The sequence below is a fragment of the Podarcis erhardii genome, assembly GCF_964252035.2.
Source record: "Podarcis erhardii genome assembly, chromosome: 10".
Classification (NCBI taxonomy): domain Eukaryota; kingdom Metazoa; phylum Chordata; class Lepidosauria; order Squamata; family Lacertidae; genus Podarcis; species Podarcis erhardii.
In genome coordinates, this window is record NC_138500.1 from 3,075,074 (window position 1) to 3,090,399 (window position 15,326).

The 15,326-nt window shown below is 46.2% G+C and overlaps 1 protein-coding gene across 1 annotated transcript; it reads left to right on the plus strand.

Moving 5' to 3' along the window:
• The first annotated feature begins 203 nt into the window (after nucleotides 1–203).
• On the plus strand, nucleotides 204–10,708 carry LOC309351914 (acrosin-like). Its single transcript, XM_081880111.1, has 5 exons — nucleotides 204–238; nucleotides 2,060–2,263; nucleotides 6,307–6,581; nucleotides 9,716–9,855; nucleotides 10,079–10,708. The coding sequence occupies exons 1-5, from the start codon at nucleotides 219–221 to the stop codon at nucleotides 10,592–10,594; spliced, it is 1,155 nt and encodes a 384-aa protein (XP_081736237.1). The 5' UTR covers nucleotides 204–218; the 3' UTR covers nucleotides 10,595–10,708.
• The last annotated feature ends 4,618 nt before the right edge of the window (nucleotides 10,709–15,326 follow it).

Here is a 15,326-nt window from a genome sequence, read left to right on the forward strand (position 1 = left end):
AAGATGTTCTAGACTGGCTGCATATTTCTTCTAAACACCGCAAAGAGCTAACATTTATAGATACACTTAATGACTGTCCTAAAACAGTAATGGAATTGACCAGAAGAACATAAACTCTGGGTTTTATCTGAAGTGACAGCCAGGATCTGGTTAGAGATGAAAGTGCTGCTGAACTAATTGGGAAGAGTGACCACAGTGCTGTCAAATTCAATTTATATATGTACTGGACAATTGCCAAGTAAGTTCATTGTAGTCACATTTGACTTCAAAGAAAGGGACTTCCCAAAAATGAGGGAGCTGGTAGAAAGGAAGGTAGAAGGCAAAAACCCTGCAGAACACTTAGGGGTTATTCAAAACCACAATAAGAGGATCTCAACAATAATGTATGTTGCACTTGAGGAAAAAATACCACCTGGGCCAAGAGGATGCCAGCATGGCTAAAGAGCAGAGTCCAGGAACCAGGGACAAGGCAGAGGGCCTTCTCGGTGGTGGCACCCTCCCTATGGAACACCCTCCCTTCAGATGTCAAGGAGATAAAGAACTATACAACTTTTAGAACACATCTGAAGGCAACCCTGTATTGGGAAGCTTTTAATGTTTGCTGCTTTATTATGTTTAAATATTCTGTAAGTTGCCCAGAGTGGCTGGGGGAACCCACCAGTTGGGTGGGGTATAAATAATAAAATTCTTGTTGTTGTAAGGAAGCTATTAGGAACCTATTAGAGGCAGGAAGGCTTCCTTGAAAAAAATGGAAGTCTTGTCCAAATGAGGATAAAACAAAGAAATGCAAACTTGGGCCAAAAAAAGTGCAAGCTGAAAAGAAGGAATATTTAAAAATTGGTGCATCCTTGTTTGGGCATCTTGCCCTGGTGCTTCTGTTAATATTAATTTAAAAAGAGAGAGGAGGAGCAGTGATGATGTCAGGCTGCCCACATGCTCTCTGAACAGAACCTGGATTCATGTGTTTTATGATGTCATGAATTCTAAGAAAAGGTGGTGGTGGTAGACCCCGTAGCCTTGGGAGCTGCCCAAAGCATGAGATGGTTGGTCCTTTCTGTTCTGTTCCTTGCTGCATTCCAGCCCACTCATAACACCACGATCAGCAGCTGCGAGTAAGGGGCCAAAGAGGCTTTGGGGATGATGGGTGGCATTTTGTAAGGAAAGACAAAATAGGGAAGAAGTTTTGTTGTTGCGGGGGGAAAAACCCAAGCTGACCCAGAAGTGTCTCCGGACAGCGCTGGCCCCCGGCCTCTTAAGTGAGAGTCTCCTCCAGCACCAGAATTCAAAAGCATCAATTCTTTGGCAATCAGCCTTCTTTATGGTCCAGCTCTCACTTCCATACATCACTACTGGGAAAAGCATGGCTTTAATAACCTTACTTCTTCCAGAAATCAAAACTGTGTCTCTCTCCCATTGCAGCCTGCATTCGCCTACCTAAGGCTATGCATCTCCTGGAGAGTTGCATGATATCCCCCCCACTCTAACTGGGAACAAAGAACCAAAGCCCAACTCCCCAAGATGGTGATTTGCACATTGAATACCTTACTCATGTGACCTAAGGTTAAACACCCATGCGCTAGCTAGTAGAGAGCAATAGCAGTTAATTATCAACCAACCCATTGAGGTGCTTGTAGAGCTCTTCTTGCGCTTCAATGGAATCTTCCAGTTAAACCCTTTCAGCATTCTCCATCTCAGTGTGAATTAAGCAATTCTACTTAACATGAACAGCCCTTGTCTTCTGCAAGGACATTTGCAGGTTGCCAGCCCTGGAGGGCACCAAAGCTGACTTAGCTCATGGGCAGTGAATGACTTTGTTGTCCAAAGCTGACTTAGCTCATGGGCAGTGAATGGGATCTCTGGTGCACAGGGATCTGGTCCTGTGGGTGTCTCCAGCTTTGTACTTCACTCTGTTGAGGTGGTCAAGAAAGAGATGCTTGTCTGCTGCAAGAAAGCATTTTGGGGGAAGTGTGGAAGTCAGGCGTGTCCGAGTCTCTTATGCCAGCTGCACAATCCACCCACGTCACGCACATGATCCGGCGACGCTCTCTATCTTTTTCAGTGGCATCTGCGGAAGACGACCCTTGGCAAGCAGCCATAAGTTGATGCGTATTGTGGGCGGCAGCGATGTTCTTCCAGGGACCTGGCCCTGGATGGTCAGCATCCAGACAAAAGTACGAGGGAACGTCTACATGCATTCCTGCGGAGGTTCGCTCATCAGCCCCCAATGGGTCCTCAGTGCAGGTCACTGCTTCCCAAAGGGAAAGTAAGCAGAAGGGGAAGTTTGCTTAGCAGAAGGCCGTTCCTGGGGAGGGTTGTGGAATCTGCAAGCCCAGCAGCCTGGGGGCATCTCAAGGAAGCAGAGTCCCTTCTTCTGCCTTCCAGGTGATACTTGGAGGAACTGCAGTTTGCCTGAACACAGAGCCATCCTCTTGGGATGGTGGAGTCTACAGCCCAGGAACTGCCCTACTGGATCAGGACTAAGGTCCAGCTAGTCCAGCGTCCCGTTGGGAACCTCAGAGGGCTGGGCACTCAGAGGCGGAGCAAGGTGGGTGCGGTGGGTGTGGTCCACCCTGAGTGTCATCCCTGAGGGGGGGTGACATCACCATGCCGCCGCACTGGGACACTCATCACGGGCAGTGCACCCCCGGGATGCGCACCCCCCAGGAGACTAGGTGTGGGCAGCGCCTCCTAGGATGCTCACCTCACACCGCTGGGATGCCAGCCCCCCCCCCCGGGTGCACACCACTCTGGGTGCCAGAGCAGCTAGCTCCGCGACTGTGGGCACTCAGGCCGGTCCACCCCCTTTTGATTCATAGGAATATAGGGCTCATCCACAATTCCATTTGTCCTTTGACCTGTAGGCACAAATCTGAGAGGCTTCTCCTTTCTCCCACACTGTTCATCGCTGAATCAGAACAAATGTCTATCAGGTTTTCTATGAATTCATGTTTGCTCCAATTTAGATGTAAACGGCAGGTTACCCCAGGAAAAGCGGCCAGGCACAGGAACGAGGACTGAGGACGTGGGCCTTGTGCTAAAATTGTGCTTTTAATGGGGGTGTTGTTCTAACTTGGGTGGGTGTTGTTTATTGTTCTTAAGTATTACATGTTAATTTGCATTTGTCTTTTTTGTTTTATAAAGCTGATTAATATTCTACAAGTTTTTAAAATATGTTTGTGGGAACAGAGTTATTGTTTCGTTATTTTTTTGTTTTGACTATTGTGTTTTCACCTTGGATTTTTATCCTGTGGACCGCCCTGAGATCTTGTGATCAAGGGTGGTATACAAATCAAATCAAGTCAAATCAAATAAAAAAAATAACCTCTGAGACCCATGTCTAGAAATCACAAGGAATCTACATGACCCCAGTCAAGCTTGCAAAAATTTACCATTTGCCCGAAAATAAATGTTGGAAATGTAATGAGACTGAAGGTACATTCTTTCACCTTTGGTGGACATGCCCAAGGATTAAGGCTTTCTGGGAGATGATTTATAATGAAATGAAAAAGGTATTTAAATATACCTTTCTGAAGAAACCAGAGGCCTTTCTCCTGGGCTTGGTCGGCCAATTGGTGCCAAAGAAGGACAGAACTTTTTTTATGTATGCAACAACAGCAGCAAGAATACTCATCGCGAAGTATTGGAAGACACAAGATTTACCCACCCAGGAAGAATGGCAGATGAAGTTGATGGACTATATGGAATTGGCGGAAATGACTGGCAGAATCCGAGACCAGGGAGAAGAGTCGGTGGAAGAAGATTGGAAAAAAATTAAAGATTATTGTCAGGGAACTGCCATCGGAGCTCAGGGGGGTGGAGAGGCTCTCAGATGCTGGGAGACCCTCGGATGCTGAGGAGGGAACCAGCCGGGAAAGAGGGAGAGCTTCCACTGAGGAAGGAGGGAAGGAGGAGGAGTCGGAGTGAAGGCTCAGAGACGCTTCCAGCAAGACCAGTGGAGAGAGCTCAGGACCTCCCCTTGGGACGCCCACTCTGCGCAGAAAGCTGTCGCGCAGGGAATCTAGGAGGAGACTGTCTGTCAAAGAGCTCTTATGTTGGAAAAAGTTCAGGAAACGCCCACTGACGGATTCTGCCAGTGATTAAGACAGCCACGAAGTAAGGGCTGTCCGGTCCGGGAAGGTTTTAGCCAACTACTCAGCTTGGAGCAGTTCGGCGCCTACGCACAAGCAACCCCTAATCCCATTACAACTATTTACAGAAATATTGTAAAATTAATGAGCTTTAGAAAAATGGTGGAATGAAGTTATATGGCTTTGGCAGAAATGTTATAAGGAACTAGGTACAGATAGATTGTTAATGTATCAAAGGGAAAAAACAAGGTTAGAATATGTTAAGATTAATTACAGGACAGAAAACAGAGGAAGATGGAAAGGAATTGCTGAAACAGTTAATTGAAGTGGAATACAAAAAGGGAGGCATGAGGAAGTCAATGAAACAAGTGAATGAAAGCTAAGATTGAAAATATTGGAAGTGTTTTTAATTGTTCTTGTTTTGTTTTGTTAATTCAAAGTTTTATGTAGTGTTTTTGTATTTGTATTGTATTATATTGATTAGTTTAATTCTTTTTCTTTCTTTTTGTAATCTTTAAACTTTTAATAAATATTATTTTTTAAAAAATAGAAATCACAAGTGTCAGAGCTGCCCGAAGTCCCAGCTCACAGAGGACCAACGCCAGGTTGTTGTTATATACAAAAGTCTTTATTGAAGTTCAGTCTCTATTTCAAAACCATGGCGCGCAGCTCTACGTCTTAAACCCTAGACCGCCGAAGCTCCGTCTGAATCTCCTCCCCTCTGACACCAGTTTAAGACTCTAGCCCTGCTCCACCTCTTCCTCTGCTCTCTCCTCCTCTGGGTCCTCCTGTCCGCTGGGGCATTCCCCTTTCTGGACTCTTCTGACGCTGAGTCCCCTGACTCCTCCCCCTGCCTCCGGCGGGCTTTAGGACCTGGTTCCTAATCCTGGTTCTCTGCTGTCCCGCGCGCCTGTACATTTGAACTTGGCGCTCGCGCCAACCCAGTGACCTTCCTCCTGACCGTTACACTGCTTCTGTCACTGCTTCCTTCTTCCGGGATGCTATCTGGACCTGACCTCCCCTCCGTTCCCTGACTCTCCGATGGAGGCGTGGTCAGCCCTGACTCATCTTCTCTCCCTGCTGGGGGAGACGCTGGCCCCGATACCTGGGACTCTTCCCCCCCACTACGCTCTGGTGGGGAAGCTGGTCCTGATCTCCAACTGCTGCTCTGGGAGTCCCTGCTGGCCCCTTGCTTCTGGATTGTCCCCTTTTGGACCCCCCTTGCCCTGGCCACCGGCGCCCCCTTCTGTGAATCTTCTGATTCGCTGGAGAGGCTCATGGAATCTCTCGGGCCACTGTCATCTTCTCCTACGCTGCCCTCAGATTCTTCCCCTTCGCTCTCCATTTCCTCTCTTCCCTGTGCCTCTGCTCCTGAGCCCCTGACAACAAGGAATCATAGAATCAAAGGAAACAAACGGAACAAACAGGGGTGTGCAGGAGCCTTCAGAGAGCATTGCTACCTCTGACTGTGATGGAAGAGCATAACCATCCCAGAATCTGCCCAGTCCTCTTTTAAAGCCACATAAACTGGTGCCCGTTGCTGCCTCTCGTGGGGGCAGGTTCCGCAGCTTAGCTATATGATGCATGCAGGATGTCCTTTCGTCTCTCCTGAATCTCCATGGGGTGTCCACAACTTCTAGCGTTACAGGAGAGGGAGGAAAACATTTCTCTTTCCACTTTCTCTGCACCATTCATAGTTCCAGCAACCCTCAACCATGTCTCCTCTTCCCCACATTTTCTCCAAACTAAAAAGTCCCAAGCGCGGCAGCCTTTCCTCGTAGGGGAGTGTCTCCACACCCCTGACAATTTTGGTTGGTCCTTTTCTGAACGTTCTCCAGCTCTGCAATATCCTTTTGGAGGTGAGGTCAGCTTCACTGGATATCCAGGTGTTCCAGCCTCGTGAGAGAGGGAGGGAGGATTTTTTCTCCATCCTTTCTCTGATGATCAGGGAGTCCAAGAACAGCCTCTCAGAAGAAAAGCAACCTGCTCCGGTACCTGGAGCAGTGTGTGTCCCAGGGGACATGATGTGCTGCCCGTGGGGGCATGGCATGCATCCTGGGGGCGTGGCACATGTTCTGAGGGGTGCTGCCAATCGGGGGTTGGCATTTTGTCACCATCCCTTTGGAATGGCACCCGGGGCGTGCTGCCCCCCTGAACCACGGAATGCACCTATAGCCTCCCACAAGCCATATATCCCTGTTCTTGGTCCCACCTGCAGAGACCAGTACAAGCTTGTTCTTGGCTCCAACCATCTCACCAATCTGGGCCCCGAGGCCGAGCAGCGCTTCATCAGGACGCTGGTGAAACACGAGAGGTACGACAACAAGCTGAACAGCAGAGAGGTGGTGTATAGAGACATCGCCTTGCTGGAGATGGACGAGCCCGTCAACTGCAGCGACTACATCCAGCCAGCCTGCCTGCCTGAAAAAAGCCTGCCGGTTTTGATGTTCGGCCATTGCTACGTCAGCGGTTGGGGCGGCCTGCAGCCAAAAAGTGAGTTTTATGTTCTATGACTTCCCTTCTTCTCTTTCCATGGTTCATTTTGCATACCATAAATCCCTGCATATTTTGTGTAAACTAAACCATTCAGTAGTCCATTATTACATCCACCAAAACTTATTTACACTGTTGTGTTTTCAAGTGTACACAATTTCAAGTGTACACAATTTTCATCCATATATTCAATAAACATTTTCCAATCTTCTTTAAATGAATGTTCTTCTTGTTCTCATATTCTAGATGTTAAATCTGCAAGCTGTGCACATTCCATCAGTTTAAGTTGCCATTCTTCTTTAGTTGGAACCTTGCTTGTTTTCCATTTTGGGGCTAGCAAAGCACGATCCACAGTAATGGCTTACATAAATAACCTTGTTTGACATCTGTCTGAATTTCTGTCTGAAATATCCCTGACAGAACGGTCTCTGGTTTTTTAACATTTTAAATTATTTAACATTTTAAAATTCATTATAAATTATTTCCCAATACTCTTTTACCCTTTTACAAGTCCACAACATATGATAGAACGTAAAACCTATTTGATTCAGTCTTATACATCTTAGCAAGTATACTTGGAGTTAGATACCATCTGTAAATCATTTTCAGATAGTTCTCCTTCAAGGAATAACATGCTGTGAATTTCAACCCACTCTTCCAAAGTTTTTCACAGAGATTCAAATTTATATTATGTCCTATATCTATTGCCCATTGTGTTGTAGAAGTTTTGACAAGCTCGTCTTTTGTTTCCCACTCTAAAAACAAATTGTACATTTTAGATAAAAGTTTTTCTTTGTTTTGCAGAAGTTCTTTTTCAAATTGTGAGCTTTAGTCCAAGAAGCCATTTTTCCTGTCTATTTTAAACATTTACTGTAACTGATGATATTGTAGCCAATCTGTAACATGACTCCTTACACTGTCCATTGAATTTGCGTTCCCTCCTCTGTAAAGTACAGCAATTCCCTATATGTAGCCCATTGTCTACCCTTTTTAACTCTCTTAATTGTGATAGCCTCAACTGGAGATAACCAGAATGGTGTTTTACTTTCCAGCAAATTTTTGTGTTTCTCCAAAACTCTATACAGATTCTTCCTTAGAATATGGTTCATAAAACTTTTGTAAATTTTTGCCTTCCCATACCAGAGGCATGAATGCCAGCCAAATTTTATATCATGTCTCTCTAGGTCAAGGATGTCTGTATTATCCAATGTAATCCATTCTCTTAACCAGCAAAAACAGGCTGCCTCATAATAAATTTGCAAATTTGGCAGGACAAAGCCTCCTCTTTCTTTATATCTATCATAATTTTTTGTTTAATTCTTGGCCTTTTCACCTGCCAGATGCATTTGAAAATATCCTTCTTCCATTCTTTGAAGCAGCCTGATTGGAATAAAAACAGCATCCTGGGCAGTAGATTCATTTTGATAGCTGGGATCCTGCCAAACAAGGAGCGGTTCATTCCCTCCCAAATCTCCAACTCTTTCTTAATCTCTTTCCAGTTTAAAATAGCTATTTTCAAATAGATTGAGATTTCTTACTGTGAGCCAGATTCCCATATATCTAACTTTTTAACATATTTTCAAACCACATTTTTTTCTAACAGATTTTTTGACGGATCATCCATGTTTTTAATTAGCATTTTACTTTTGCCTGAATTTATTTTAAACCTTGTCACTTCTCCAAACCTTTTAATTTCTTCTAGTGCCTTGGAAATACTCTCTAAAGGTTTTTCCAATGTTAACACCACATCATCCACAAATGCTCTTAATCTGTACACTCTACGTCCACCTCAATACCTTTAATTTCCCTATTAGTTATTCTATTCTGAAGGAATATTTCTAATATCATAATAAACAGCAAGTGAGATAAGGGACAACCTTGTCTTGTTCCTTTTTCTACTTGTCATTTGTCTGAGAGTATATTGTTTACTAAACAATTTGTGGATTGGTCAGTATAGATCACTTTAATTCCAGTCAGAAAGGAATTGCCTATTTCCATTTTCTCTAATAACCAAGAAATGTTATCAAAGGCTTTCTCCGCATCTAAGAAAATTAATTCTTAGGCCTGTTTTTCAATTCTCACTTCCAAATACTCAATTACATTAAGTACATTCCTTATATTGACGTTCATTTGTCTGCCTAGTAAAAATCTGGCTTGGTCTCTGTGGACTGACTCGGTCTTTTTTAGCCTATTAGCTAAAATTGTGGCAAAGAGTTTATAATCACAGTTCAGTGAAGAAATAGGTCTGAATTATTCACGTGCCCAGTATTCTGTGCATGGTGTCATTAACCGGTTTGATGAGTGCATTCTGAAACTTTTCATAATAAATTGCTGTATGATCATTCATCCCCAGTGCTTTGTCATTTTCTGTATTGCCATTTGTACTTCCATTATCAATATGGGTGCATTCAAACTTCTCTGATATTGTGTAGATACTTGAGATAACTTGGAGTCATGCTTTCTAGGCTGGGGACGAGTGGAAGTGTGGACGAGCCCTTCCAGTGGGAGGAAAGTTAATAAATGAAATGGAAGTGACCATGGCAAAAATTGTAGCTCTGAATAAATAAACACTTCTGGTTGGGCTGCACAAGGTTCCTTCCTTGCAGGAGAAATTTTCTTTCGGGGTATTCCATCCCTCTTTTACTTCCCCTCTCTTTTGCATGGAGATTTTCCTTGTTCTTGTCTGTAATTATTTTGCTTTGGAAATATACTGGGGTTTTATTGCTGTATTTATCACTTTTGGAATCTTCATGGTTGAAGGCTCAGGATATCTATTTATGAAATAAAAGCATGGTTAGCAGGGATTTTTTCAGCCAGAACTCACTGGAAGTCTGTTCCAGCACCTCTAAGGTGGGTGCCATTGTCATTATAAGAGACCAAGGAAGGCGTTTGTGGTGAGTTCCGGCACCTCGTTTCTAGAAAAATAGCACGGCTGGTGTACGAACTGAGAGCAGCTAGCCGTTAGGCAGGTCTTAAGGCTTGTCCACATGTCTGCTTTCTTGGTGTGGCTCTGAGGGGTTTCCCCCTTTCCCCTCTCCTTCCCCTGCCCCAGTTAGGATTCATGGGCAGGGCACCCCCTGGTCAGACGTCCAGCTGTCTATCTCCATTCCCACCCCACTGCTTTCTGCTCACAGATTTCACCCCTCCTGATATCATGCAGGAAGCGCCAATGAATACCGTCAGCAGGAAAAAATGTATGAAGTGGTGGGGCAGGAGGATACCTACACAGAACATCTGTGCTGGACACGAAGACGGAAACATTGCAATCTGCAAGGTAGGTGAACCACGGTCAGGAGCCAAGGTCAGGATTTTGTGCTCACCTGATGAAGGGGGTGGCACCCAGTGGCCATAAATGCAGTAAATAAATGAAATTAGTGTACTGTGCTGCCCCCTGACAGGATGGCTGAGCCTTGTAGCCTTACCCCATTTGCCTCTGCCTTGATCTCCACAGCATCATGCCTGCACCTCATTCCACCACCTTCTTTTCCCCCTCCCAGGGTGACAGCGGAGGCCCCCTGATGTGCAGGGAAGAGAGGTCTGAGCGCTACTGGGTGATTGGAGTCGCCAGTTTCGGACCCGTGTACTGCGGCACAGCGAAGGTGCCAAGCGTCTTCATTTCCACGCAGTACTATCTAGGCTGGATTGAAAGGAACTCTAAGCTGCAGCTCTCAGCTCCCAGACCCACCCCGCTGCTGGCGCAGACCACAAAACCGCACAAACCCAGGACTTCACCTGCCACAGCCAGGCCAAAAAAGCACAGGCCTCCCTGGGTGAGGCCCCCACTGTGGAGTGGGGGGCTTCCTCCCTCGGGAAAGACCACAACATCCTCCATCCCTCTCTGGATGAGGGAGAACTATGGGAGGCGCCCAAGGCCTGACCACAGGTCAGGGTACAGACCGCAGAAGCCCGGGCCCCTGATGGCACCTCGAAGTCAGTTTGCAGATCCACCAGGGTACTACCCTGGCTCCGAAGACTACTACGATCTGCTTGTGCCCTCAGGAGAGCAGGATTGAGAGGGGCAGCTGGGGTAGGGGGAAGGCATTATAAAGCAGAGGGGGCAGGCTAGCGCCCACCGTGATAAGCATCGGATATTCTATAGAATAATAAAATGGAGATGGTTTGAGCAAGCTGCTTGGGATTGGCAATGGGTCTTTGTGTCTTTCACACCATCATCTCACCTAAACTCAGAGAGATGTGTTGGGAAATGGCCAAATCCAGAACCATATTCTCCTACTTATGTTCATAATTCCTCCAGATCTTTCTTTCCATTAAATGGAAGTGGTGGAAAAAGAAAACAAGAAAAAGGGAAGGGAAGGATGAAGGATATTCTATGTTTAAGAATCCAAAATGTATAAAATGCATTATGTTCCTGTTAAAACAAAAACCCTCCCCCAATGTTACACAATATTTCTTAGTAATTGCCACTTTAATTAGAGTGAGAAAACAGAGCCATTTTTTTAAAAGTCCTGCTGCACCCTTCTGACACTAAGCCCTGTCTTTCTTCACCTGCTCCAACCCACATCTTGTGCTCAAGACAACTTACAACACTATATTGAGAAAAATATCAAAATATTGTTACCAAAGATGGGTGCCTGCCTGTCCAAGACAGAAATGGCAGCCTTGAGCGAGTTTTTAGAGAAGAATCTGGTAAAGAGCTTCATCAGACCTTCTAAGGCACCAATGCTATTTGTGAAGATGAAGGACACTACAGAACCTAGATTATGCATGGACTATAGGAAGACCAATGCCCTCATGGTTCCTAATCATTATCCTCTACCAACTATTATAACCTGATCTGTGTGAGGGAGGGAGATGAGTGGAAAACAATGTTCTGCACTAGGTATGGCAGCTTCAAATATCTGGTCATGCCCTTTGGGCTTCAGTTAGGGACAGCAACGTTCCAAGCCTTCATCAACCACATCTTCAGTGGCCTGGTGGATAAGTTCATGGTCGTTTACCTTGATGATCTTTTGAACTTCTCTGAAAGCCAGGAACAGCACATGAGACATGTGGCAGAGGTGCTGCAGAGGCTGAGAGAACACCTCCACCAGCTTTATGCTAAGTTAGAAAAATGCCAATTCCACATCTCTATGGTAGATTTTCTGCATTACCACCTCACAGCAGAGGGGGTACACATTGATCCAGCTAAGGTGCAAAGCATGGTGTCATGGCAGGAACCCAAGATGAAGAAAGACCTTCAGAGATTCTTGAGGTTCGCCAACAATTACCGTAAGACTCACAGCACCTCTCACGGATTACTTGAGGTGCAAGAAGTGCTTCCATGGACAGCTGAGGCACAACAGGCGTTTGAGCAGCTCAAAACCATATTTTCCTCAGAGGTGTACCTAGTTCATGCTACCCCTCACTGGCTGCTGATCGTGGAAACAGATGCCTCTGACAAAGCAGTGGGGGGGGGGTGCTGCTGCAAGAGGACCAAGATGGCAACCAAACCCTTGTGCCTTCCACTCTAGGAAGCTGACTTCTTCCGAGTAGAACTACACCATGTGGGAAAAGGAACTTTTGACTATCCGTGAAGCCCTTGAAGTGTGGAGACATTTCCTTGAGGGGGCACAACATCAGGTGGAGGTGCGCACTGGCCATCCAAATCTGGAGTAAGGGCAGACAATGAGACGTCTCAATCAATGGCAGGTTTGTTGGGTGCTGTTCTTTGCCAGCTTCGACTTTAGATTACAGTATGTGTCCGGCAGTCAGAATCAAAGGGCGGATGCTATTTCCAGGAAGCTGGAGTACCAGGATGATGAGCCAGTTCCAGTGTATCAGCACATCTTGAAATCAGAGCAGTTACAGCTAGCAGCTGGGTCAGTTGTTGAAGTTTCCAAATTCCAGTTGAAGACACAGGAGGATGCTTTTGCGAAGGGCAAGTTAGTAGTGCTGCAGGGAGATGCAGGTGACGCTGAGGGGTTCATGGAAAAGGATTGGCTACTGTATAGAGGGGAAGCTCGCTATGTTCCAGAAGGAGATCTCCAAGCCAAGATCCTACGTCAGTGCCATGACAACACTACAGTGGGACACTTTGGGCAGCACAAAACGCTATACCACGTGACGAGGCAATTCTGGTGGCCAAGATTGAGGGAGAAGGTCAAGGAATGCGTCCAAGCTTGTGAGGTTTGTCAGCGGGCAAAAGGACTCAGGGAAGCACCTGCAGTATTGCTTCAACCACTAACCACACCGCAAGGACCATGGGAAGCTGTAGCTATGGACTACATCACTGATCTGCCAGAGTGACTGCAGAAGACAGTGATCTGGGTGGGGGTAGACTTGTTCACAAAGATGGCTCACTTCATGCCCTGTAAGGGGCTGCTGGCCACACAAGAGATGGCACAACTCTTTGTAGAAAATGTATTTAATTCGCATGGGCTCCCCCTTAAAGTGATTTCAGATTGGGGGACCCAATTCACCTTGCAGTTCTGGAAGAAGCTCATGCCATTACTCCAGGTAGAAGTGTCCCTCACTCAGCCTGACACCCAGAGACTAATGGGGAGTTGGAAAGGGCTGACGCCATGTTAAGCAAGACCTCCGGTGTTATGTGAACTACCAGCAAGATGATTGGGTGTCCAAATTGCCCTTGGCAGTGTTTCTGTACAACAGTGCACTTCATGTGTTAACTCGGCAGACCCCCCCTTTTATGCCAGTTACAGATACCATACATGTACTTTCCCATCACTGACCAACACCGTGTCAGTACCAGCAGCAGAGGACTTCACAGAAGACTTAACAGCCATCTGAAGTTTGCTAAGGAAATGCTTGGACTATGCTAAGGAGTCGTATAAGATAGCAGCAGATGCCCATAGACAACCAGGTAGTGAGATAAAGGTGGGGGATCATGTGTGGCTGTCTACACATGATTTGCCCTAGAGAGGTAGATGCAGGAAACTAGATCCTCAGCAGGTGGGGCCATTTGAAGTGTACTTTTAGACTCAGATTGCCAGTATCAATGAAGATACACACTGTATTCCAAAGATCCGTGCTGTCCCCAGTAGTGCTAGCACACACCTAACAAACTCCCAGGCAAGTGCCCCCACTTCCTGTTCTGGTATAGGGAGAGGAGGAGTTTGAAGTAGAGCAGATTCTAGACTCACTCATGACACGAAAGAGACTGCAATACTTGATTGCATGGAAGGGTTATGGGCCCGAAGAAAGATCGTGGGAATATGCAGAACATGTTAATGCCCTGGAATTGCAAAGGGAGTTTCATAGGAACCACACCAACAGACCAATACCGAAGGGGTGGGGGGAGGAAGAAAGGGGGGGAGGAAAGCTCTGGATAGGGGTGTGATGTCAGGGACTGGACCAAACAGGAAGGCTGAGGAGTGTACCCTCAGTCTGTTCGGCTCCTCTTGGAAGAGGAGGGGGAGGGGGAAGCTTCACCCTCACCCTTTGTCTCCAGCAGTTTCTAGATGTCATGAACACATCTGTCCCAAGTAGAGAAACACAGCATGAGTGGAAGCAGTCAGACAGCTGGGAGCAGTCCTCCTTCCCCTGACATGGAATGGAATGTAGATAAGGCATTGGCAGAGAGTGGGAGGGAGAGAAGTCAGCTCAAGAAGCAAAGGCAGCTTCAGAAAACAGGAGGGGTAGCATTTCCTCACTGGAAGAGGTGGCAATAAATCCCCTGAACCCAAAGAGTAGACATATGAGAAAGGTATTACATAGGAAATAAACCCAGAAATGTAAGGGTCATAGGTTCAGAATATTCCGCAGAACCAGGAAGCACTCTTCAGAAGGGTCAACTGACTCGTAAGACATGGAAGCTCAGTTAGACGTCCGAGGCTAATTGTTTGTATTGCAATAAATCTTCAAGCTAACTATGACTTGCATGCTGTGTTATCAAGCAGCCTGGGCTCCTGACACAAGATGAGAAGGGGACAGGGTCAAATTACAGCTGAATGAAGAATTGCCTAGTTATGAGATTGTAGAGGAGGAGGGAAGAGGGAAGGAGCAGCAAGCAGAGACCTCCCTGAAGAGTCTGGGAGATCTTCCTTCCCCAAGGTCCTGTCAGTCCCTCTGAATTCAAGAACACAGATTGCAGAGGAGTGTGACACCTGGGACTTTCCGTAGGTACTCAGGATGTTGTTGGGGACAGAAGAGGGGGGCTCTGAGTAGGCAATGTCTCCTTTGCATGGAGACATGGATTCTTTGTCTTGCTACCAGATGACTGAATAAAAACCATAAATACGGACATGCTTGTTCTTCTTGCCTTTGGTGCTACTGGGGAAGGAGAGAATTCTCCATGCCTGACACTACCTCTCTCTGCCAAGCAATAGCAAGAGCCCATGGGCTCCCAGACACTCACACAGGGTCTATGCTCCTTTGGAGAACTGAAGACATGGCGGAGACTGTTGCAGCTTTAAGAAATATGATTTATTCACCTGGTCACGCCTCTAATCTACATGGAGGGAGTCTAGATCTTATGGCACACACATTTCGAGAGGCAACAGCATAGGAAACCGTCTGCCAGCCTGCCCAAGATGGATCTCAGCTCTTCTCCCTTCTTCTCTTTCCCAACAGACCTTGCTCAAATATCTCCCTTTTCCTGTCCCCTCAGACACACACCCCATCACCTTGGTCAGGTCTCACTCCCCAAGTGAAAGGATTCTCTCCAATGGCCCATTGACACCTTTTGTCATGTTAACAGCTTTGCTGTTCCCTAAGTCAGCCAGGCTGGTTTGCATAACCCAGCCCAGAAATTTCCTGTCCGGCACAGCTCTGCAGATTGTCCTTTTA

What these genes read in the sequence shown, in the direction of transcription:
- LOC309351914 (XM_081880111.1), top strand. Translation starts at nt 219, where the DNA reads ATGTACTGGACAATTGCCAA. An exon ending in GGGCGGCCTGCAGCCAAAAA is followed by an intron (nt 6,582 to 9,715) that starts GTGAGTTTTATG and finishes TTCTGCTCACAG; the next exon opens with ATTTCACCCCTCCTGATATC. An exon ending in GAAACATTGCAATCTGCAAG is followed by an intron (nt 9,856 to 10,078) that starts GTAGGTGAACCA and finishes TCCCCCTCCCAG; the next exon opens with GGTGACAGCGGAGGCCCCCT.